We start from the raw sequence: 21,608 nt of genomic DNA, 5'->3' as shown, positions 1-21,608 counted from the left end.
CCGAGATCCTGGGATCGAGCCCCGCGCCCGGCTCCCTGCTTGGCGGGGAGCCGGCTTCTCCCTCTCTCGCTGCTCCTGCTCTCTCTATCTCAAATGAATAAATAAAATATTTAAAAAAAAAAAGATTTGGAGAGAGCAAGGGTGGGGGGAGGCAGGGGACAGAATCTTCAAGGAGATGCCCCGCTGAGCGAGGAGGTTGAGGCACGGCTCCCTCTCAGGACCCGTGAGATCCTGACCTGAGCGGAAACCGAGAGTGGGTGGCTCTGCCGCTGAGCCACAGGCGCCCGCGTTCTGTTTCTGTATTGATTGATGCAGCCCGGGGGCAGCGATCCCGTTGACTTAATTTTTTTTCTAATGCACAAACACGGAATTTCTGAACTTTGATCCAAGAAAAATATCTTGGTTTTCAGACAGTAGTGAAAGAGGAAGAAGGATTTCATGGATTCATTTTTTGTCCTGGCTTCAGTAGTGAACATTTCCCTTTCATCCCTATTCATTCTGGAGGTGGTGCGAGTCAGTTTTGTTTCTAGAAATATCAGTGACAACAGAGCCTTTTACCTTTGGCATCTCAGCATTGCAGAGGGCTGTTCTGGTTTACACCGTGGAAGTCAGTAGCTGATGTACCGCACATGTGTGTCACGAGTCACTGAACTTCTGTGGACCTCATGGAAGTTTTAGTTATAAGCAACCTGGATATCTTGGAGTTTTTTCCACAGACTGAGTCATTCATCTGTTGAGCATCAACACGCTGGCGACGTCATGGTCTACAGGACGGGCAAGCGCCCTGCCGCATGGGCTGTTCTGCCTTATTTGTAGACTGAAGAGGGTGTGCAAAAGCTGGAGACGCAGTTGCGATCTGCTGTATAGTTAGAAGAGGAGCCCTGGCATTAACACTCCTCAAGGGAAGCTTATGTTCCGGAGGCTTCCATGCAGGTATTTTCTCGTTGGTGATCTTGCTGCCCTATCCCTGCTGTACAAGAGGAGAACCAGGCGAAAGCGGGTCATGATGTGTTAGGTGGTTAAATGAGGTGTGAAGGGAAAGGAAGTAGAAGAAGGGAAGTAGAAAACGAAGAGAAGGTAATGGAGAGGGGTGAATGCCATGTTGTTTGAGGTGCATCATGACCTGAGCTGAAGTCAGACACAACTGAGACCCCCAGGGGCTTCCCCATCTGAATTTTATTTATTTATTTTTTAAATTTTTATTATTTTTCCATCTGAACTTTAAAAGACCCAGATGTTACCATATGGTTTCACTCGTGTGGAACATGAGGAATGGTGTGGAGGACCACAGGGGAAGGGAGGGAAAATCGGATGGGAGGAAATCAGAGAGGGGGACAAACCGTGAGGGACTCTGGAGTCTGGGAAACAAACTGAGCATTAGAGAAGGGAAGGGAGTGGGGGCATGGGGTGACGGGGGATGGGCATTAAGGAGGGCACCTGTTGTGATGAGCACTGGGTATTTCACGCAGCTAAGGAATCGTTGAACACTACGTCAGAAACTAAGGATGTGCTGTATGCTGGCTAACGGAATGTAGTCAATACACAAAGAAAAGCCTCCAATAAGAGATAGCCACAGAAATGCTGGCTCTTCGTGGAGGTTCTGCTTTTCCTGGGTGGTCTGCTGAGCTGCTGCTTCTGGTGTGCTCCCACGGACCACGTGGATGCCTTTCCCCACCAGGACCGGCTTTGACTTCACCCACACAGACGTCCCGTGGTGGAGTGTGAGGATGGCGTATTTGGTTGTTGTCTTTCATAATGTCGGAAGAAGGAAATTACAGTTTGATGGAGGACCTGCTCTTGTTGCACTGTAGAATGTGTTCTCTTCTCCCACAGGGATGTTCCCTGGGGGTGACAAGGATTTCCGCAGTCTGGCTGTTTTGGGGGCAGGTGTTGCCATGGGACTTTTCAGTGGCTGGATTCTGGGAAGGAAATCACCTGGAAGCATGTCGTGCAGTGGTCCCTGGCAAGAGGTCTGGCGAGGGGAGTTTACAGTCTGTTTACCTCTGTGGTGTGTGCACATGCATGTGCTCTGCAAGGTCTAACCCTGAGCAGCCCCAGCCTTGGGGTATGGACGAGACACCCTTGGACTTCTTCCAGAAACTACCTCACTGAACACTGTCATGCCCACTTTCCTCCCGGGTGCATGTCCCTTTCACACCACAGCCTGACTTCCTCGTTCCTTGGCTGTGACGTGTAGTCCTGCCCTGTCGCCCCCAAGCAGGACAGACCTGACTGTCGACTTGTGCGGGCTGGCAGCGCCTTCTGCTTCTCCTCTGGGGTGCTGAGCGTGGGTGAAGTGAGTGTAAACCTCGAGAGGAGCAGAGGGCTTGGTCCACCTTTGCCCGATACCCTAAACACCACACTGTTAAGATCAGGAATTCTATGTGATGGTGATTGTAGGAAACCATGGTTTCCCACCAGGCGCTATGGTTGAGGTCTTTATTGTCTGTCCACATGTCTGTCCCCAGAGAGGCCCTTGCTCCCTACAGGGGAGGGGAATGGTAGTTGCTGCTCCTGTCTCCCAAGGGCCTGCCTCCTGCAGGAGAGGAGGGGTGAGACAGGGGTCCTCCCCTGTCTGTGTTCTGGATGGCTTCCAGAGTTCCCTCGAGGTCTGGCCTGGCTGACAGTGACATGCTTGTTCTGAGGCACAGGCCAGAGGACTGAAGGGAGGAGTGTTCCCTCCCCGGCTCACCTCATGCAGTCCTGTGCTCAGTCCCTCTGGTGGCAAGCTCTCCCCGGGCTCCGACCACGTGCCTTCTCCCGTGTACTTGGAGGAACTGTCGTGTGGGCTGGGAAAGTCCAGCCGGGAGTGAGGGGGTTGCTGCACTGTCTCCGGGCCCTCTGCCCCCTGCGGAGCTGTGATCTCACAGCGTGTCCCAGAAGTAAGGAAACTTCTGCACAGCCACCCCTGAGCCCTGGATGCGTTTCCAGGCCCATGATCTGGAACAGATAGCCTTTTGTGAAGGGCTTATTTGGGAATGAAAAACTACAGTATCCTGAAACTTAAGCAGCAGTCTTTGATTTAAGATAGCTTTGCTGTTTTACCTAATTAAAATATATTTCATGCCTATGACAAAAAATATTTGGGAAATAAAAGTATAAAGAAGGAGCATCCTGCACTAAGCGAGGGTGAGCTTTTATTGTGACCCTCCTTGCCTGTTTTATCCCCTGCGTCCCTGGCTTCCCCATGTTGAGCTGTACACCCAGATGATAGTGTGCTGTGTTGGAGAAAGTAAGACAGGTCACCTGGGGAGTGATCCAGACAGAAAGAGACTGGAGCCTGAGGGGGGCTGTGAGGGTGCCCCCAGCTCTTGTCTCATGAATGTGAGGGTTGTTGGGGTCTTACTGCCTGGGGAGTTTGTGTCAGAAGAGAAGCTGGGCTGTTGGATTTCTTTGAGGACCTTCTTTAGCGAGTGTTAGGCTGTACAATGGGACCATTGAGCTTTGTGGGGCAGTCATGAGATGCCAGAGCTGGGAACACGTCCTCATCACACAACCCTGAGTCTTTACTTACTTTCCAGAAGGAGCTGTGTTGTAATGGTTTGAGATGCTTTTGAGAGCAAATGAATAGCAAAATGAAATGGGGCACGCCCCTGAACCGTGTCTTTGAAGAGCTTCCCAGAAGGGCATGTCTGCTTGTAGATGGCTGGGGGTGGCTTGTGGGCCTTTGGGACTGAATTTTCCCTCTCCCTGGCACTGTTTTCTTGTGGTGGCTGCCACTGGGCGGACGGAAGGTTCCTGAATCCTCTCAGGATGTAACATGGCACCGTACTTAGTGTAAGACTGTTTGCATGCCTTTTGGATTTTTAAAAAGTATATATTTATTTGAGAGAGAGAGATGGAGAGAGGGAGGGAGGGGCAGTGAGCACGAGCCAGGGCGAGGGGCAGACTCCTTGCCAAGTAGGAAGCCCAATGCAGGGCTTGATCCCAGGACTGTGAGATCATGAGCACAGAGGCCTCACTGACTGACCTGCCCAGGCGCCTCTGGCCTTTGGATTTTTAAGGCAGTCTGCAGTCTTGACGCCCGGACATACCAGGTTTCCATTCCTGCTCCTGAATTGGTTTCTGTGTATCAAAATGGAAATAGGTTCATATTGCTGGCTGAAAGCATTCATGTTATTAGGAGAACGACACCCGTCTGTCTGCCGAATGCAGGCCACAACAGAGCTGTGGTCCGTGCCTGTGGGCTGTGACCGAGCATGGAGGCCCGTGGTTAGCTGCTCAGTGCCCTGTGTGTCACCTCTGCTGTTCTCTGTCTTCCGTGGACAGACGGTTTGTGCCTGTCATTCCTGCCCCTGGGATGGTATCTGAGGTGAGGGGCAGGTTCAGGGGTGAACGCTCCTGCAGTAGGGTGTTTTTTGGTTTTGCTTTTTAATTTTTTTATTTTTTAGTTTTCATTTTAATTTTTTTTTCTCAGTTCAAGTATAGTAGAAACAACAGAAGATCAAAAGTGTTGCCCTACGACTGTACATCACAGTTGGCCTGCCCTGTAACATAGTTCAGACCATTCTCTCCAGAGGAAGAAAGGCTGGTCTCCCCACTCCCTGCAGGAAAGGCCTGTCCTGTCCCATCCTACATCTGCACAGAGTGTAAAGTCTTGTGTTTTAAGCATAACAGTAGTACAAAAGAGATTTTGTGTTCATGGCCACCCACTGCAGCCCAGCCCTAAAATGGCCCGGCGCTCACTTCTGCTTAGAGAAGTATTCTTTCCTCTTCTGGACATCAGACTTGATGGTATCGCTGCCCGGCTTCCAGCCAGCTGGGCACACTTCCCCATGCTTGTCAGTAAACTGGAGGGCCTGAACCAGTCGCAGAGTCTCATCCACAGAGCGGCCAGCGGGTAGGTCATTTACAGTGATCTGCCTGAGGATGCCTTTATCATCAATGATAAAGAGGCCCCTGAACGAGATGCCTTCATCAGCCTTTAAGACTCCAGAGTCCTGAGCAATGGTACGCTTGGGGTCTGATACCAAGGGAATGTTCATGGGTCCCAGTCCTCCTTGTTTCTTGGGTGTGTTGATCCATGCCAGGTGACAGAAATGAGAATCCACAGAAGCACCAATCACTTGACAGTAGAGTTTTTCTTCTTCTTCTTTTTTTTTTTTTTAAAGATTTTATTTATTTGACAGACAGAGATCACAAGCAGGCAGAGAAGCAGGCAAAGAGTGAGGAAGAAGCAGGCTCCCCACTGAGCAGAGAGCCCGATGCGGGGCTCGATCCCAGGACCCCGGGACCATGACCTGAGCTGAAGGCGGAGGCTTTAACCCACTGAGCCACTCAGGCGCCCCGACAGTAGAGTTTCTTAAATTCTTCTGCCCTGTCACTGAAAGCAATGATCTCCATGGGACACACAAAGGTGAAGTCAAGAGGGTAAAAGGACACAACGTATTTTCCTTTGTAGTCAGATAGGCTGAGGTCTTTGAACTGGTCGTCTGGCATAACAACCGTGGCTTTGAGGTTGGGCGCGGGATGCCCAATTTTGGCATTTCCTGAAGACATCTTGCTATTGGCTGTTCTACGAACAAAAACGCCGATGACAAGCCAGGAAGAAGACACCTGTTTTTGTTTTTTTATTGTAAAGTATAGTTTTCTGTTTTTTTTGTTTTTTGTTTTTTGTTTTTCAGAAGAATGTATCTCCTGGTTTCACTACTGAACAGCAGCCTGTGTGATGGTGGTGGTTTAGCGCCTTGGCAGGTATCCGTAGCTGTGTTCCAAGATGGGCACTGTCCCGGTGTAGGACTCGTCACTGTGATTTGGTTTGTTAAGTGACACGTGAGAACCATGAGCCAAGATTGAGGTGGCGAGAACACCATCAGGACAAGAAGGAAGGGACGGAGGCAGAGTCGAGTGGTTGTTGGAGCTTGTCCTTCATGCCAAACCAGAGCCTGTGGTTTGGGGGCCGCGACAGAGGCTAGACTCCAGCTCTGTTGAAGGAGGAGGAGCTGGAAGGAGGCCACGGCTGTGGACGGCCGCCTGAATCTGCTCTCGATTCTCAGGTCCTGCGGCAGTTTGTGTGGCTCAGCATCGGCGGTGCTGACACCTGGGAGCGAGCCTGGAGACTGCTCACGGGGAGCTGGGCACTGAAGCCCCCAGCCCGGCAGCGAGGGTCTCTACTGCCGAGAAGGACGGGTGAGTGGTAGGGGCTCCAGTCTGGGGCCTCTGGTTCAGAGCTCAGAACAGCTCAGTGCCTGATGGGCTGTGGCACTCACTTCCTTTAAGCATGTACTATAGGCATCTGCTGGTTCAGTGTGTAGTCAACATTAACTGTTTTTATCGAGGAAAGAATTGATTGGGGAAACACTTAGCAAGGCAGTGTTAAAGACACAGTATGACAGGCTGAGTAGGGCTCCACTGAGAGGAGGCTGTGCTGAGTCTGGTCGGGCCATCCTCCCAGCCCTGCAGGCCAATTCCAGGTGAGACTGGGCAGACAGACGTGTGTGGGCTGAGAGCCTTAGGACGGGGGGAGGGCTGCATGCTGTGTCTAGGCTTGGACATATTTGTTTTTGTTTTTAAGATTATTTATTTGAGGGGCGCCTGGGTGGCTTGGTCAGTTAAGTGTCTGCCTTCGGCTCAGGTCATGATCCGGGGTCCTGGCTTAGAACCATATCGGGCTCCCTGCGCCTGCCGCTCCCCCTGCTTGTGCTCTCTCTCTCCCTCCTTCTCTTTCTCTGTCCAAAATAAATAAAATCTTAAAAAAAAAAACAACTTAGAAAATTATTAGAGAGAGAGGAGGGCATGAGTTGGGGTTAGGGCAGAGGGAGAGAGGGGAAGGGAAAGCAGACTCCCTGTTGAATGCAGGGGCAGCTGGCCTAACTGGGGGCTGACTTGGGGCTTACTCCCAGGACCCTGAGATCACAACCTTAGCTGAAGTCAGCTGCTTTACTGAGCCACCCAGGTGACCCCAGACTTTGCTCCTTTGTAGAGAAAACTGCTCCCTTGTACAGCAGAACCAGACGTCAAAGCATTCTGCTCTTCACAGCCTTTCTCCCAAGGAAACTGACGAATGGTTTTCTTGGATCTTCCAGCTCTTTCTTGCAAAGCCTGGTGCCCCCCGCCTTCTCCTAGTGGGTATCCTCCTCTGTGTTGTGAGGAAGGTCCTAATGGGGGCTGGGTGTGGCGGGTCCTGAGGGGGCCTTATCCGTGCTGGGGAGACAACTGCCCAGGGTCTTGAGGAACAGTGTGGACATGCGATTTTTGGATGTAGTTGGTTGTGAAGAGGCCAAGTTGGAGATTATGGAGTTTGTGAATTTCCTGGAGAATCCCAAGTAGTATCAGGACTTACTTAGGAGCCAAAATTCCAGAAGAACTGATTTCAGAAAATGTGATAGCGCTCTGAGTGCCAAGTCAAAGCCAGAGCTCAGTATGGTTCGGTGTGTGCAGATGCGGGACCACTTAGCTTTTAGTAGAGAGTGTGTATTTTATTAATCACGGGAAGTAGCATCTGCCAGGCCAGAATGGTCTGATTGAAACCACAGGGAGTTCACTTTTTTGAACCATGAGACTCTAGTGTCCTGGGAACAGTATAGACCCGTGTGAGAGTTGTGTTTGTGTTCACTGAATGCACAAGCATATACCCTTTATTGGTCTTTTCCTGGCCAGCCCTTCCTTCCAGTTTGGTTGCAGTGACAGAAATCTTTTGTTAAATGTCCTGCATAAACATGTTATCTACAGAAAAAAAAAGAAAAAGACACACAAAAAAATGTTATCTACAGTTTTGTTCCTCTAAATGAAGTGAGAACTTAGAAGCAAAGCAAGCTGAGTATATTTTCTGTATTTTTATGACTTTTTTTTACTTTTAGAATTTTCTCACTCAGTTTGACTTTTTTTTCCTAGCTATTTGCCTTTCTTGCTTTATTATCCAAAGCCTTCTACTTAGTTTTTGAAGAAGCAACCTTTTTTTACTTCTGTTTTATTAGTTTGCGTAACGTTAAGTAACATCATTACAATAGCAAGTACAATGTGCATAAAAAGGGTTGGGACCGGATATGTCTGCCTCGTGGTAAGCTCTTGACGGTGCTGTGCGTGGAGGTGTGGTGTGGGTGGGGGTCGGCCGTCGCATAGAGGAGAGAGCTGTGGCGATTCTGGCTGCGGGGTCTTTCTCCTGCTGCCTTTTGGTGTCATGGACCCTTGGGAAGCCTGGTAAACTGGGAGTCCTTTTCCCAGAAGGATTTGCATCTTACAGGAAATCAACTCACAGACCCGTCAGTCGTACCTGGACTGTGGACCAAGCAAAGAGCTCCTGGAGTTGACGACGCTTAGCACACAGCCCGTTGCAGGAGCTCTGGCTTTCTTCAGCTCCTCCCCATAGGGTGGTCGCCACCGGACAGTTTGTTCTGAAGAACAGCAACAAATTCTGGACCACGGTGAGCCCGGGGACTAGAGGGTGGGCTGTTGCGTTTCTGGTCTGCAGTCTGGGGAGTGTCAGCCGGTAAGCATGTGTGTGCGACAGAGGTGTAGGTCCTGCACGCTGCAGTTCACCTGGCTCTGCAGTGGGTGGCCTGGCTTTCCCTTTCAGGACGCCTGGCCGCTTGTGTGTACTGTGGAGAGTGGGCGGGGCGGGCGGGTCACCCAGAGTGCGCTGACCCAAGCTGGGCTCTGTCCCTGTGTGTGGGGCTGTGGGTGTTGGTGCCCACATGGCTTTTCAGCTCCTCCTGGGTGTGAAGTTGGATGACTTCCTAAAATGACCTACAGTAGATGTGGGCACACGTGCCTCCTCGTCTAGAAGAATTGGCTATGCGTGTGGTCACATGACAGGCAGAGATGGACCCATGCAGACTCTGAATCCCTCATCCGCATTCGTGGGGACGTGGGGTCCAACACCGTGTTGTGGGTTTGAGTTCTGTGACTCCCTTTCTCCTACCTTTTCATGAGTATTTTGCCTTGGTTCTAAAAGACTTAAAAAATAAAGCTTATGGTCTCCTTTGAGGTGATGAGATGCTAACCTGCACCCTTGACTAGAAATGGAGCAGTAGAGCTCCCTGCTTTAAATCTCTTTTCAATTTTCAGGCATGATGGTAATCCATAAAGTGAACACTGAGGTGTGTTACCAGAGTGCAAATTGATGATTTTAAACCTTAAGTCAGGGGCACCTGGGGGGCTCAATCGGTTAAGTGGCTGCCTTTGGCTCAGGTCATGATCTCAGGGTCCTGGGATCGAGCCCCGCGTCGGGCTCCCTGCTCAGTGGGGAGTCTGCTTCTCCCTCTCCCTCTGCCTGCTGCTCCCCCTGCTTGTGCTCCCTCTCTCGCTGTCTCTCTTTGTCAGATAAATAAAATCTTTAAAAAAAACCAATTCCTTAAGTCAGCACTGGAGAAGGCAGGTCACAGACAGGAAGACACAGTGTCGTGTCCGCGGTTGGGCCGGGCAGCGGCTGAAGTGCCTGAGTCGGCATTTCTGCTGTTGAGACCAGCCAGTGGTGAACAGACTGGCTGTGGCCTCTGATGTGAGGGGCTGGGCTCTTGTTCTTCCTGGTGGGAGTGGGAAACAGTGTCACTCTTTTGTAGAGCACTTTGACAGTAACTTAAAATACACATTCAGACCCTTTGATCCAGCAAACCTTGTGCCTGGGAACTTTCGTGAAGAAATAGCCTGCTTAGCCAGACGGGCTTTCATGTACTCGTAGTGTTTGAACTTTTTATGGTGAGCATGCAGTAATTTTCTAAGTGGAAGATATTGAAAGGAAAATCCCAGACTCTGAGTGGTGCATCATCTCGTGGGATTCTTGGTAGCGGCGCCTAGAAGTCACCTGTCGCGTGAGCACGGAAATGGGACTTTCTTTGGGGTCCATCTGTTCCCTTGAAGGACCAGGCATCACCTTTCTGTTTTAGGGAGCAATGCTTGTGAGTCTTCTTGGTACTGGCAGGACGCTTCTTGCCAGAGTGACTGCAGGGGAGGCCAGTGTGCCATTCATCACCGTGAATGGGTCAGAGTTCCTGGAAATGTTGGTTGGCGTGGGCCAGCAAGGGTAGGTGGATGCGTTTTGTGTGACCCTGGCAGTGAGCACAGAGCTTGCCACAGATACCAGATCAGGGTGGGGTTCCAGAGGAGGGGCTTGGCTTAGCACACACCCACTCTTGTTTTCATACAAGCAGCAAAACCAGCTGTCTATGTGGATTCCTATTTCAGGTTCGTAACATGTTTGCAGTGGCTCGAAAAAAACGCTCCTTGTATCTTACTTATCGATGAGATTGATGCCATTGGCAGAAAGCAAGGCCAAGGGCACCGCGGAGCCCGGAAGGAGCAGGAGAACACACTGAACCGGATGCTTGTGGAGATGGACAGTGAGCGGATGCCAGCGACAGCCGCTGAGACCAGGCCTGTGTCGTCAGCACCGCCAGACCCTCTTCCAGCCTTTTGTTCCTGTAAACTCCCTGGGTGAGAATCCTTGATGGTTCAGTTTTTAGAAGGCTGCTTTCCGGCAGAGTTAGTGGAGGAAACTTTGTTAGATCAACACTGGCCCCAGGAGTCAGCTATAGGATGAGGGGCCCGTGCACCCTGCCCGTGGCCCACCAGCAGGAGGGGTTAGCAGGGGTGCGGTGGCGGACGTCCTGTTGGGGAGGCGGACCGGCCAGATGGGGGCTCCCCTGCCCCTCCCCTCCTAGGCCTTGGTGCCTACAGGGTGGTGCGGTTGGAGCCTGTGTTGCTTCCTGTCTCAGCCTCTCCTGCTGCCTTCCCTGACTCAGAATCGCATGAGTGGGCGGGCCTGCCTTGTGCCAAAATCTCTCTCCTCCTGGTTAAGACTTTACCTCAGAGTGATTCCAGCCAAGTGTGTCTGGGAGCTTGTCAGGCCTGCTGCAGCTTTACTAGAAACATCTGAGTGTTAATGCCACTTTTCAAATATGGAGAAGCTCTCAGGGGGCCGGTGGCAAGTTTTGATCTTCACTTTGGGGTTGCCGGGAGTTCCCTGGGTTTGGGGATTCACTAGGAGGACACTCAGAACCTCATTTGTGCTCGTACCCATGACTGTGGCTGAGGAAAGACCCAGAACAAAATCTGTGCAGGGAAGGCTGTGGTCAGGGAAGTCGGCTGCAGCCTCCCTGAGGACGGGGAGGGAGGTGCTGATCTCCGTGCGTGGAGCTGTGATGACACATGGGTGTTGCGGTTGCCCGAGATTTTCACTCCCCGCAGATGGTGGTACAGCAGATGCACAGTGTACACTACTGTCTGCACCAGCCGTCTAGGCATGGACGGCCCCTCCCCAACCTCAGGTCCCAGAGTGCACTGAGGGCTGCCTTGGAAGCTGACCCTGAGACGATGAACAGTTAGACTTGCTGTGTTATTTTCTTTCTGCACAGACCAAAACATTTCCAGAATCTTCCATCATACTCAGTGTCCAGCAGCGGTTCTAATTTGATGATGATTCTGTTCTGATATCTCAGAAGACTGATGGGAGGGACCATTCAGGGGTGAGAGTGGGTGGGAGCACCAGCACTTCTTCTCTTGGCCATCCCTGTTCTCAGCAGCCTGACCTGCCCTGGACTAGGCCAGCTCCTTGTAAGTCCAGCAGGGCTGGCCGGATGGAGACCTTGGCAGGTGGCTGGGGCACTGACACAGCGGAGGGTCTCCTCACTTCCTGGGTGGGGGGTAACAGGTGGCATCAGGCTGTCAGGAACCAGTGATGAATCACGGTGGGGGTCCACACCCTGAGACCAGGACATGGAGATCCCTGTTAGCTGAGGAGGGTCTGGTTACTCTCTGACAGCTGTGTCTCAGCCAGAGCAGTGGGGTCTGCGAGTACCAGAGCCACGGGTGTGCTGCTGGGTTCCTGCCTGTGAAGGGTCAGAGTGAGAGGCTCTCAGAGCCAGCCCTGGGCATGAGCGCGTGCCCTGCTAAGCAGCCTCTGCTGGCAGTTTGGAGGAAGCAGAGGGAGAGCCAGCGAAGGGCCACTCAGTGTGGCCAGTGGACCTGGAAGGACAGGCAGCTGTGCAGAAGAGAACCTGCTCTCAGGACCTGAGGAGGAGGAGAGCTAGGAACACAGTGCTGTCCTCGTGGACACCAGCCTGAGCTCTCTTCTTGGGCTCACTTGCTTCTCACAGCCAGGGTTTGCCTCTCCACGAGCACTGTGGTGCTGGCTGGCACCAGCTGCCCTGTCGTCCTCGACCGGGCCCTGACGCAGCCTGGCCTGGCTGACCGCCTGATTCACGTCGGTGAGTATGCCGGTCACTTGGTATTCAGGGTTGGGTCTTCACGTCCTTGGGTTAAAAGTCAGGTTAGGGGGCGCCTGGGTGGCTCAGTGGGTTAAAGCCTCTGCCTTCGGCTCGGGTCATGATCTCAGGGTCCTGGGATCGAGCCCCGCATCGGGCTCTCTGCTTGGCGGGAAGCCTGCTTCCCCCTCTCTCTCTGCCTGCCTCTCTGCCTACTTGTGATCTCTGTCTGATAAATAAAATCTTTAAAAAAAAAAAAAAAGGTTAGATCATCACCTTTGTGTTTGGAGGCAGTTTCCTTATCAGGCTCCTGCGGCAATTGATGTTAACGTTCGGAGAGAGTGGAGGCTCACGGATGCCCTCGGTTGCTGCCAGTTCCTGTGTCCTGGCAATCTACTTTTGGGAGTAACACATACAGTTGGGCCTGCAGACGCGTCTCTTCCATCCGCACAGGTGGGAGTGATACGACAGATTCATATTCTTCAGCTCTTGTCTTGGTGCAGTGTGGTAGGAGTGGTTAGAAGAGAAGGGCTCACCCTCGTCTCTCCCTCTGACAGTTGGCTCTTTCCATCTGTGAGAAAGCGTCCATCCTTTGTGGACTCCCTGCTGCCCAGGGCAGTCCTTGTCTTGTTCACTGTTGGGTCCCGGCCCTGGGATCGGGTTTGGTGTTGGTCAGAGGCAGCGGTCGGAGGGTGTTTTACTGCATTCAGGAGCTTAGTGTACGTGAGCTTGGGGATATCTGTGTCCTTGCTACCTGGTTGCATGATTGAGTGTGAAGCATGGGCACAGCAGGGAGGCTGCCTGGAGCCCCAGGCTGTCCTGCGGAGTTTGCAGTGTGGCTGCAGGTGACTCTGCCATGTCTGTGGGACTCTCTCCACGCTAGGCACCTCTGACATCAGAGGCAGGGCCTCCATCTTCAGAGTCCACCTGTGCCTGCTGAAGCTAGCCAGAGCCTCCAGAAGGACACGCTAGCAGGAAAGCTCCTGGTGCTCGTGTGGTGCTTCCCGGGTGAGTGCTGGCCAGGCCGGGGCTCCTGCCTGTGGGGCGGGGGTTAGGGTGGTGGGGGCGGCCTATGGGATCGGTGTGCTCTTTGTGCTTGTGCTGTTTGGTCCTGGCATGTGTCCACCTTTGTCTGTAGAACTTTGAATCTGTTGAGACAAATCAGAGTCCTTAGAGATGACAAGCCCCAAAGCTAAGATTTGTGCCCATTTGAATTTCTAGCTCGATTCTCTTCAGACTTAGTAACTTTTTGCTGCAGAGGCCCAACGGATGTCTGAGGACAGACCCACTGAAGTGAGCTGTGCTCTTTTCTCTTTACTTTGTCGTTAAGACCCAAGATCCTGTACTAGGAAACTCATTTCCCTCCCAGGGTGGCTTAAACACTGGGACTCGGGGGCTTTTCCAGGGGGCTTCCCTCCCCGGTTATTCCCTACTCAGCAGCCCGTTGCCAGTTGCACGATGACTGAGGCGTTGCTGGCCACTGCTCCTGCCTCCCAGGGATGTCGTGCTGCGGAGCCTTGTCTCCTGCTGCCATGCTGCTGTCTCCCCCGTGTCCTGCCTTGTCTCCTGCTGCCATGCTGCTGTCTCCCCCGTGTCCTGCCCACTGCGGAGCGAGGGCCGAGGTCAGGTCACACGTGGGTGATGAGTGAGGCATTCTCACCCAATCCGGCTGGTACACAAAGGACCTGGTCTCTTTCCGGCCAGGAATGTGCGTTCTGCTCTCTCCCTGTGTGACGCCTGCGTCCACTTGCACACCAAAGTTAAGAAACTGGAGTGGGCCTCCCGGACTCTGTTCTTCCCAGATTAGCATTAGAGGCTGCCCGTTGGCTGGGATGGCTTGGCGGGGTGACTGGAACTCCCTCACGGGGAACTGCCTCACGGGGTCCTGAGGAGGCTGCCTCGTGGAGCTGCTCTCCTCTCCTCTCTCCGCTGATCACATGACCCCGCTGTCCCTGAGAGGCCGTCGAAGTCTTTTGGAGGTCTGCATTGCAAGGTAGCCCTCACACACAGGAGGGGACATGGGGGATTCTTGGAGTCAACTCTGGACACCTTCTCCGGAGCCATAGAACCGAGCGGTAACTGCAGCGCTCTGATGAGCCTCGTACTGTCGAGCCCTCCTCTCCACCTGTGTGTCAGGCCCTTGTGCCTCGTTCCCTTCTACCATCTCTGCTCATTGTTTGCGCCATAACATAGTAATTAAAGTGAAAGAAAAAAGGTCATTTTAAAACTTGGCTGATGAATCATAAAAAAATTACAGACTATGCAAAGAAACAGTAAGTATGGTTCATTCATGGGGAGAAATGGACAGAAACCATCCCCAAGGTAGCACAGACATTCGGCTTACTAGGGCAAAGACTTAACATCAGGTGTCTTAAATGTGCATCCCCAGAGAGCCATAGGGGACTAGAAGAGCTGTTTATCTCAACAAAGAGAATGTTAATAAAGAAACAGAAATTACCAAAAGTAACCAGACACAAGTTCTGGAGCAGAGAAGTACTGTGACAGAAATGAAGTTCACGAGAGGGGCCCAGTAGCAGATGGGAGCAGAAGAAGAAAAGGTCAGCGAACGTGGAAGTTGGTCTGACGACACTGCCCAGTCTGAGGGGCAGAAAGAAGAGCGTGGGAAATGAGCAGGCACTCGGGCCGCATGGGCACCGCCGGCACCTGTAGTGCAGCAGCCCCAGAGGGAGAAGAGAGAGGAACGGGGCAGAGAGAAGATATGAGGAGGCGACGGTTCAGAACATCCCAGGTTGGATGGAAGACAGGAATCTACATTTCCGAGGAGTTCAGTGAGTTTCAGGTAGGGATTAACTCTGAGATCTGCCCAGAGACTCAGTATATTCTCACTGCTAAAGCCACAGAAAGGGAGACTCTTGAATCCAGGAAGAGAGAAAGGACACAGTGCACCAAGGGTCTTCAGTGAGACTAACAACCGATTGCTCATTAGGAACTCCGAGGGCCAGAACGCAGTGGGGTGACGAGTTCGAGGTCCCTGAAAGAAAATGCTGTTAACGAAGAGTTCTGGATCTGGCACAACTGCCCTTGAAGAATGAAGGGGAAATGGAGACCTTCCCAGATACTGCAAAGATAAGGTGGTTCATTATGTTTCGGCAGGGAGCTAAAGACAGTCTTCCAGGCTGAAATGAAAGGATGCTAGCCCGGAACTTGAAGCCGCACAAAGAGGTAGCGTTGGTGCAGGTAAAGTACAAAAGGAATACAGGGAAATTCCGAGGCCGGCACTCCTGCGTTTTTGGTGTGTAACTCCTGTTTCTATGCAGCTTTAAAGACAAGTGTATAAAACGGTAATACGTTTTCTGTTAACAGGTTTGTAATGCAGAAAGTTGTCGTCTTTGATGGTGATGCTATAGAGGTGTGGAGGGAAGGAGATAGATAGAAGCAGAGCATTTGTATAGTTAACTAAAGCCAGAAATGGAAAAGCAGATCTTACAACTCACACGGAACTGCAAGGGGCCTGAATAGCCAAAACAGTCCCATAAACGGAGACTGAGTTGGGGGTCTCTCATGTTCCTACAGAACTTGCCAGAAAGGTCAATGAAAAAAACATGACGTAAGGTTAGACGTAGACTAGTAGAATAAAATCCAAGAATGCAGATTGCAGAGATAAGCCCGTACATCTTTACCGAGTTGATTTTTGTCAAGGTTGTGAAGACCATTTAGGAGGGGTAAGGACAGTGGCTTCAACAGAAAGTACTGGGACAGTGAGATGTCCACATACAAAAGAACGAAAGTGGACCCTTGCACTTCTTGAGTTAGCTCAGAATGGGTAAAAGACCTGAATTTAAGAGCTAGAATTATGATGTGGTTACAAGACACCATGGGAGACCACATCTTAATAACTTAGTCTTGGCAGTGGTTCCTTAAATGTGGCACCAGAAGCACAAGCAACAGGTGAAACAATGAATGAGACTCAGCCAAATTAAAGTCTCTTGTGTATCAAAGGACACTGTTCAGTGAATAAAAAGACAGTGTGTAGAATGGAAGAAAATATTTGAAAATCCTGCGTCTGATAAGTCAGGGTCTAGAATCCAGAATATAGAACCCAATTTAAAAATGGGTGGGGTGCCTGGGTGGCCAGTGGGTTAAAGCCTCTGCCTTCGGCTCGGGTCATGATCTCGGGGTCCTGGGATCGAGCCCCGCATCGGGCTCTCTGCGCAGCAGGGAGCCTGCTTCCCTTCCTCTCTCTCTGCCTGCCTCTCTGCTTACTTGTGAATCTCTGTCTGTCAAATGAATAAATAAAAAAATCTTTAAAAAAAAATAAAAATGGGTAAAAGGTTAGAATATACATTTTTCTGGAGAAGATATGCAAATGGCCAAAAAGTATGTGAAAAAATGCTGAGTGTTATTTATTAGGAAATTGCAACTCAAAACCACAACGAACTAGCACTTCACACCCACCAGGATGGCTGTAGAAGTTAGAGGGGTTGGCAGGGACACGGAGACACATGACCCCTATTACGTTGCTGGTGGGCCTGTGAAACAGGCTGTAGATGTCTGTCTGTCCTTCAGAAAGTAAAATACAGAGTTACCGTATGACCTGGCAATTCTAGTCATCGGTGGCCACGTGGAGATTTGCACACAAATGTTCACGGCCAAATGTCCATTGATAACAGGAATGGATAACCAAAACGTGTGTGTGTATGACGGAATATTATTCAGCCATAAAAAATGATGTATGGATACATGATACAGTATGGGTGAACCTCCAAATATTATGCCAAGTGAAAGAAGCCAGACACACAAGGTTGGGTACTGTGTGATTCCGTGTATATGAAATGTCCCTAACAAGCAGGTCCGAGGAGACAGAAAGTACAAGAATGGTTGGCTAGGGTGGGTAGTGGGATTGACCACAACAGGCCCAGGGTATCTTTTTTTTTTTTTTTTTTTAAGGATTTATTTATTTATTTGAGAGAGATTGAGAGCTTGTGCACACAGAGGGAGAGGGAGAAACAGATTTCCCGCCGAGCAGGGAGCCCAATGCTGGGCTTGATCCCAGGACCCTGGGGTCATGACCTGAGCTGAGGGCAGATGTGTAACGACTGAGTCCCCCACGCGCCCCAGGCACAGGGTATCTTACATAGATGATGGGAGTGTCTGAAACTAGGGCACTGGGCACATGACTGGATAAATTTACTAGAAGCTTTTGAAGTATGTGCTTAAGGCGGGTTTTATGTTAAATAAATTATGCGTCAGTAAGTTGCTTAACGAAAAAACTGGCCTAAGACAGTAGTGAATGAATAGAGCCGTTTCCTAGTTTGTCTATGGTCTCTGTAGTTGAGCTTTTCCTGGAAGACATAGTCCCGGGCCGGATGCTGACATTTCTGGTGTCTGCGGGGAAGCAGCACTCACTGCCGCGCACCCCCTGGGTCCTTGTGTCCTGGAGCAGTGCTCTGTCTGGGCCACCAAGAGGGTCTTCAGTCTTGAGTTGGGGGGCCTTTGAGCTCTGGTCTTTGGCTCATGCTGGGGCCCCAGCTTCGCTTTAGCACACAGGAGCTGAGGACAGTTTTCCAAACCAGAATTTGGGACTTGGGAATCTGGCAGCCGTTTTCATGCTGTGTCTAGAGCTCCATTTGGAATCTCAGAGAGATGAGGGCTCCAGGGCAGCGGGTCCGGCCCTGGTTTGGATGCTGACTGCAGATGGGAGGAGGGGGTTCCCTGGGGTCTTCCTTCCAGAGACAGTTCTCTGAAGGTGGGTGGGTGCGGGTGTGTGTGGTTCCTCCGAGTGACACCTGCCTGGCCTCCCGGCTCCCGCTCAGCAGCCCCGGGAGCTGCAGTCCGTGGGTTCGGAGCTTGGGAGTGCCTTCCTGGGGGTGGGGATCAGGGCACTGTCCTGGGGGCCGGCGGCTGCCCTTTGCGGTCAGCCTCATGGGTCTGAGAACCATGGGCGGGTCGGCGGTGCTGCGGTGTCTTGAGTTCCTTAGCGAAGTACAGCGTGTGTGGACAAGCGTGGAGTGTCCGGTAGCCCAGGACGTCTCCACTTCTGGAGTCTCGGCTTCTGGAGGCTTGTCCTGGCCATGCTGCTGAGCTGACCAGTCGTGAGGCTGGGCCCAGTGGGAGTTTATGCCTTTTCTGTGGACTGATAACTGCTTATAAGCTAGGGTGTAGGAGGCATTGGTCTCCATGCTTCTGGGTCACTTAGCAAGCCAGAGAAGAGAGCTAATCGCACGGGCTGAGAACAGGCCTCCTGAAGCTGTGTGCCACGTGCAGAGTGCGGGAGGTGGGACACCGTCTTCACCCTGGGGGAGGTGGGGTTTCTGCAGAGTGGAGGGCCGCACAGTGTCTGGTGGGGGCTGGGGTTGTGTAGCGGACGGGCTGTGGGTCTGCACTGGCTGAGCAGAGGCTCTGATCGGCCCCCAGCACTCCATCAGAGGAGGCTGGGGATTTGGCACCACATCCCGGCTGTCCCTTTCTCCTCTGCCTCTCAGTGGCCTGGGAATCCGATATGTAGGCCTTGAGAAGAAGACGCAGGTCTGCAGCCCAGTGAGAAGGTGACCGTGGCCTCCCCTGAGGCCAGACACGTGGCACTGGCCTGATTCCTGAATCCTGCGGACCCTGTGCTGGAGGTCAGTGTGGGTGTTTACCTTCCCTGGGTGGCTGCGTGTGGCCTCTGGTCATGAGGGCACAGTACGTTCACAGCGGCAACCCTTTTACTTTTCACTACCCAGAATGTAGTGGTTTAGAATTAGGTTCAAAAGATTGTTCAGGGATGTGTAGCAGTAAGGGGCAGGGTGTTGACTCCCAGTGGGATCTGGATGGCGGAAACCTGAGACCCCAGAGATTTGATGTTATACTTGCCTCACTCCTAAGCTTTGGACCCAAAGGGTTGGCTCTATGCGAACTTCCTTAGGGCTGACAGGATGGAGGTTTCCATGCTAATCTTTGGGGTGACTCCACCCAGACCCACCAAATCCTGGGTGAAGACCAGGGGTCTCCTCTCCTCCCATGCCCTTGTGGCCAGTGGTCATGGTAGGGCACATTGGTCTGGGATGCTTCAGAGGTGGGACCTGGAAGGGGCAGGCACTGTCTGCCTGTGTCTTCTAGGTGTCCATCATCCCCTGGGGCAGAGGGCTCAGCTGTGCCCAGTGTTTGCCCAGGGAGCAGTGTCTGTCCACACGGGAGCAGCCCTTTGACCTCATGTGCATGATGCTGGGGGCAGGGTGGCTGAGCAGCTGTGTTTTGGGTGGGTCGCCCAGGGGCCCAGGATGACTTGAGAAAAGTCACCCAGAGCGCCTCCGCCCAGGTAAAGGGCAGCCGCCCTCGTTGGGGGCTCTGCATGGCTGAGCCCCTCCAGGCTCACCCCCTCCTCCTTACTTCCAGATTGTTTGGGATGAGCGAAGAGCTGGGACAGGTGTCCTGTGACTTCTCCCGACAAGGCGAGGTGCTGGTAGGAAAGCCGTATGGTGAGGCCACTGGCCGGCTCGTTGCTGAGCAGGTGGGGCACCTGTGAGCTCCGCCGGTGAGCGGGACCTGGACCTGCTGACCCGGTGCCGAGAGCAGCTGGACTGGGTGAGTGGGGTGGGTCCTGTCCTGGGGCTCTCCCGTGCTCCTGGGATGTTGGGCTTGGGGCTTGCCTTGGCAGTACCCGCTGTTCTGGGAGCAGCTCTGTGACGGGCAACTGTGATTTCTAGGTGGGCAGGCCGCTGCTGGAGGAGGTGGTGCTGGGCGAGGCGCACATGGTGGAGCTGCTGGGTGCCGGCCCTCTGCGGAGACCCGGCCTCTGTGAGCCGTCTGTGGAAGGCAGCAAGGCGCCGGCAGCCTGCAGGAGGACGCCTCGCTTCCCCAGGGCCTGAAGGGCCGGAGCCCGGGGCGTGAGGAGGGCGGTGCAGAGTGCTGCCTCCAGGAGAGCCCGGCCCAGTGACCTTGGCTTTGAAAGCAGCTCCCCAAATCTCTGGAAAACAAATTAAAACGTGGTACCTGCAAATGGGTGTTTTAGATGCCGGTCCCCACTCAGCGGGGCAAGCAGAGCGGCTGTAAGTCCCCTGCCCCCCCCCCCAGGGGAGCCGAGGGTGTGTGTCTGCCTGGTGGGGTTTTGAGTTTGGGCCTTCAGGGGCCTCCCACAAAGGGAGGGGGTGGTGGGTGGGTTTGGTGGGGACGGCTGCCTCCCGGGCAAGTGTGAGTGCTGGTCTCTTTAACTGCCCAAGAAGAGGAGGCTTTGGCTGAGTTCAGAAATTCTGAAGGGTTTGTGAAGTGGCAGAATAAAGAAAAGGGCGATCTAAGTCAGTGCCCAAGAGAAAGTGTTAGGTTTTTGGAACAGCTGTTTTGGTTGGTGGAAGGCCTGTCAGTGGTTCTGGAGGAAACTCCACACCTCGCCCAAGTGTGTGGTTGGGGGAGGGGTAATGGAGCCATGGGGTCCCGAACCACTCGCACACCCAGCACCTGGGTGCTGCTCTGAGCACGAGGGAGGCACCTTCTTAGGCAAAGCAGCCCCTGTTCCCAGGGCAGGTGGCTTTACCGACAAGGGTGTGTCTGGATTTAATTCCCTTCTTCAGCAAGCCGTGTTCCCTGCTACCCCCTTTTGTTAGGATCACAGAGGGGGCTCTGGACTGAGCTGGGACCCCCTGGGTTGTATGTGGAGAGCCCTGTTGTTGCCGCCCTGGGAACCTCTTCCTGGTGTGGGGCAGCGGCCCCGCAAAAGAAAGCAGGTCCTGGGTTGTGAGGTCTTGGCCTCTGCTGCCATGGATCGTCTGGTTGATCTTGGAGTGTGGCCAGGGCCCAGCCCGGGCAGCAGGGGTTAGGGCTGGCCTGGGGCTCGGGCAATGTCCTGCTTGTTCTCCATGCAGCCTGCCTCCCAGAGGCATCAGAAGCATGGCAGTAGAGGGCTGTCGGCCCTCAGGTGGGGGGTATGTGTATGTCCGGGACCCCTGGTGTGCAGGGCCTCCTGGAGAGGGGGGTGTCCCTACTTGCTGCCCCATAGGACCTCTGCTGTCTACTTGGCCAAGACCAGATGCTGGCATTTGTTTAAAAATTCCCAAATCATCTGTTAGGTTGGACTAAGAAGTAGCATTTCCAGCTTGGGACAAGCACTTCTAAGTTTTGTTGTTTATAAAACATGCCACTATGGAATTCCTTAACATCTCCAGAGCCCATTCTGTAATGAAGTGTCCAGTAAACTCTGCCTGCCTTAGCTGAGCTGCTGGGGGACCTGCCGGGGTCCTGGGGCTCCCTTTGATGGAGGGAAGGGTGCTCTGTGCTGTCCAGAGCCTGGGGACCTGTTCCTTTTGAGGCTTGGTGCAGCCCCTCTCTGGGGTTGAGGGCTTGCGCTCAGCCCACCTGGGTGTTTCCCAGCCCCAACCCCTGCTGTCTCCTGCCTTGGATGCCCTTGTGCTCGCCTCTCCTGAGTCTCCTCCGCTCTTCCCTTCACCTGTTTGGGCCACCGGGGCTCACACGAGGCAGGCCCAGGGATGGACACCTGGCCTGGAATCTCCACGAGGGAGCCTTAGGCTTTCCTTG

The 21,608-nt window shown here is 52.8% G+C and overlaps 1 protein-coding gene and 1 long non-coding RNA gene across 5 annotated transcripts; one reads left to right on the top strand and one right to left on the bottom strand.

Moving 5' to 3' along the window:
- Window positions 1-95: 95 nt before the first annotated feature.
- LOC308357935 lies at window positions 96-20,395 on the top strand. Of its 4 annotated transcripts, XR_013968264.1 has the most exons (13): window positions 813-933; window positions 5,625-5,694; window positions 5,997-6,129; window positions 8,183-8,363; window positions 9,825-9,961; window positions 10,123-10,371; window positions 12,033-12,143; window positions 12,435-12,593; window positions 13,024-13,148; window positions 15,255-15,338; window positions 18,584-18,721; window positions 19,476-19,664; window positions 19,787-20,395. It is a non-coding gene; the product is annotated as an uncharacterized lncRNA (long non-coding RNA). The 4 variants fall into 4 exon arrangements; XR_013968263.1 differs by lacking the exons at window positions 5,625-5,694; window positions 15,255-15,338 and having other exon boundaries at window positions 96-933; XR_013968265.1 differs by lacking the exons at window positions 813-933; window positions 5,625-5,694; window positions 5,997-6,129; ... (4 more) ...; window positions 12,435-12,593; window positions 13,024-13,148 and adding an exon at window positions 14,149-14,940 and having other exon boundaries at window positions 15,088-15,338.
- LOC308357934 (peroxiredoxin-1-like) lies at window positions 4,598-5,612 on the bottom strand. The gene is made up of 2 exons (XM_080827826.1): window positions 5,286-5,612; window positions 4,598-5,065 (listed from the first exon to the last, which is right to left on the bottom strand). The coding sequence occupies exons 1-2, from the start codon at window positions 5,497-5,499 to the stop codon at window positions 4,683-4,685; spliced, it is 597 nt and encodes a 198-aa protein (XP_080683952.1). The 5' UTR covers window positions 5,500-5,612; the 3' UTR covers window positions 4,598-4,682.
- Window positions 20,396-21,608: the final 1,213 nt, after the last annotated feature.

This window comes from Martes martes (assembly GCF_963455335.1).
Source record: "Martes martes genome assembly, chromosome: 17".
In the NCBI taxonomy this organism is placed as follows: domain Eukaryota; kingdom Metazoa; phylum Chordata; class Mammalia; order Carnivora; family Mustelidae; genus Martes; species Martes martes.
The sequence above is the reverse complement of the archived record's forward strand: the minus strand, read 5'-3'. Positions and strand labels throughout refer to the sequence as shown.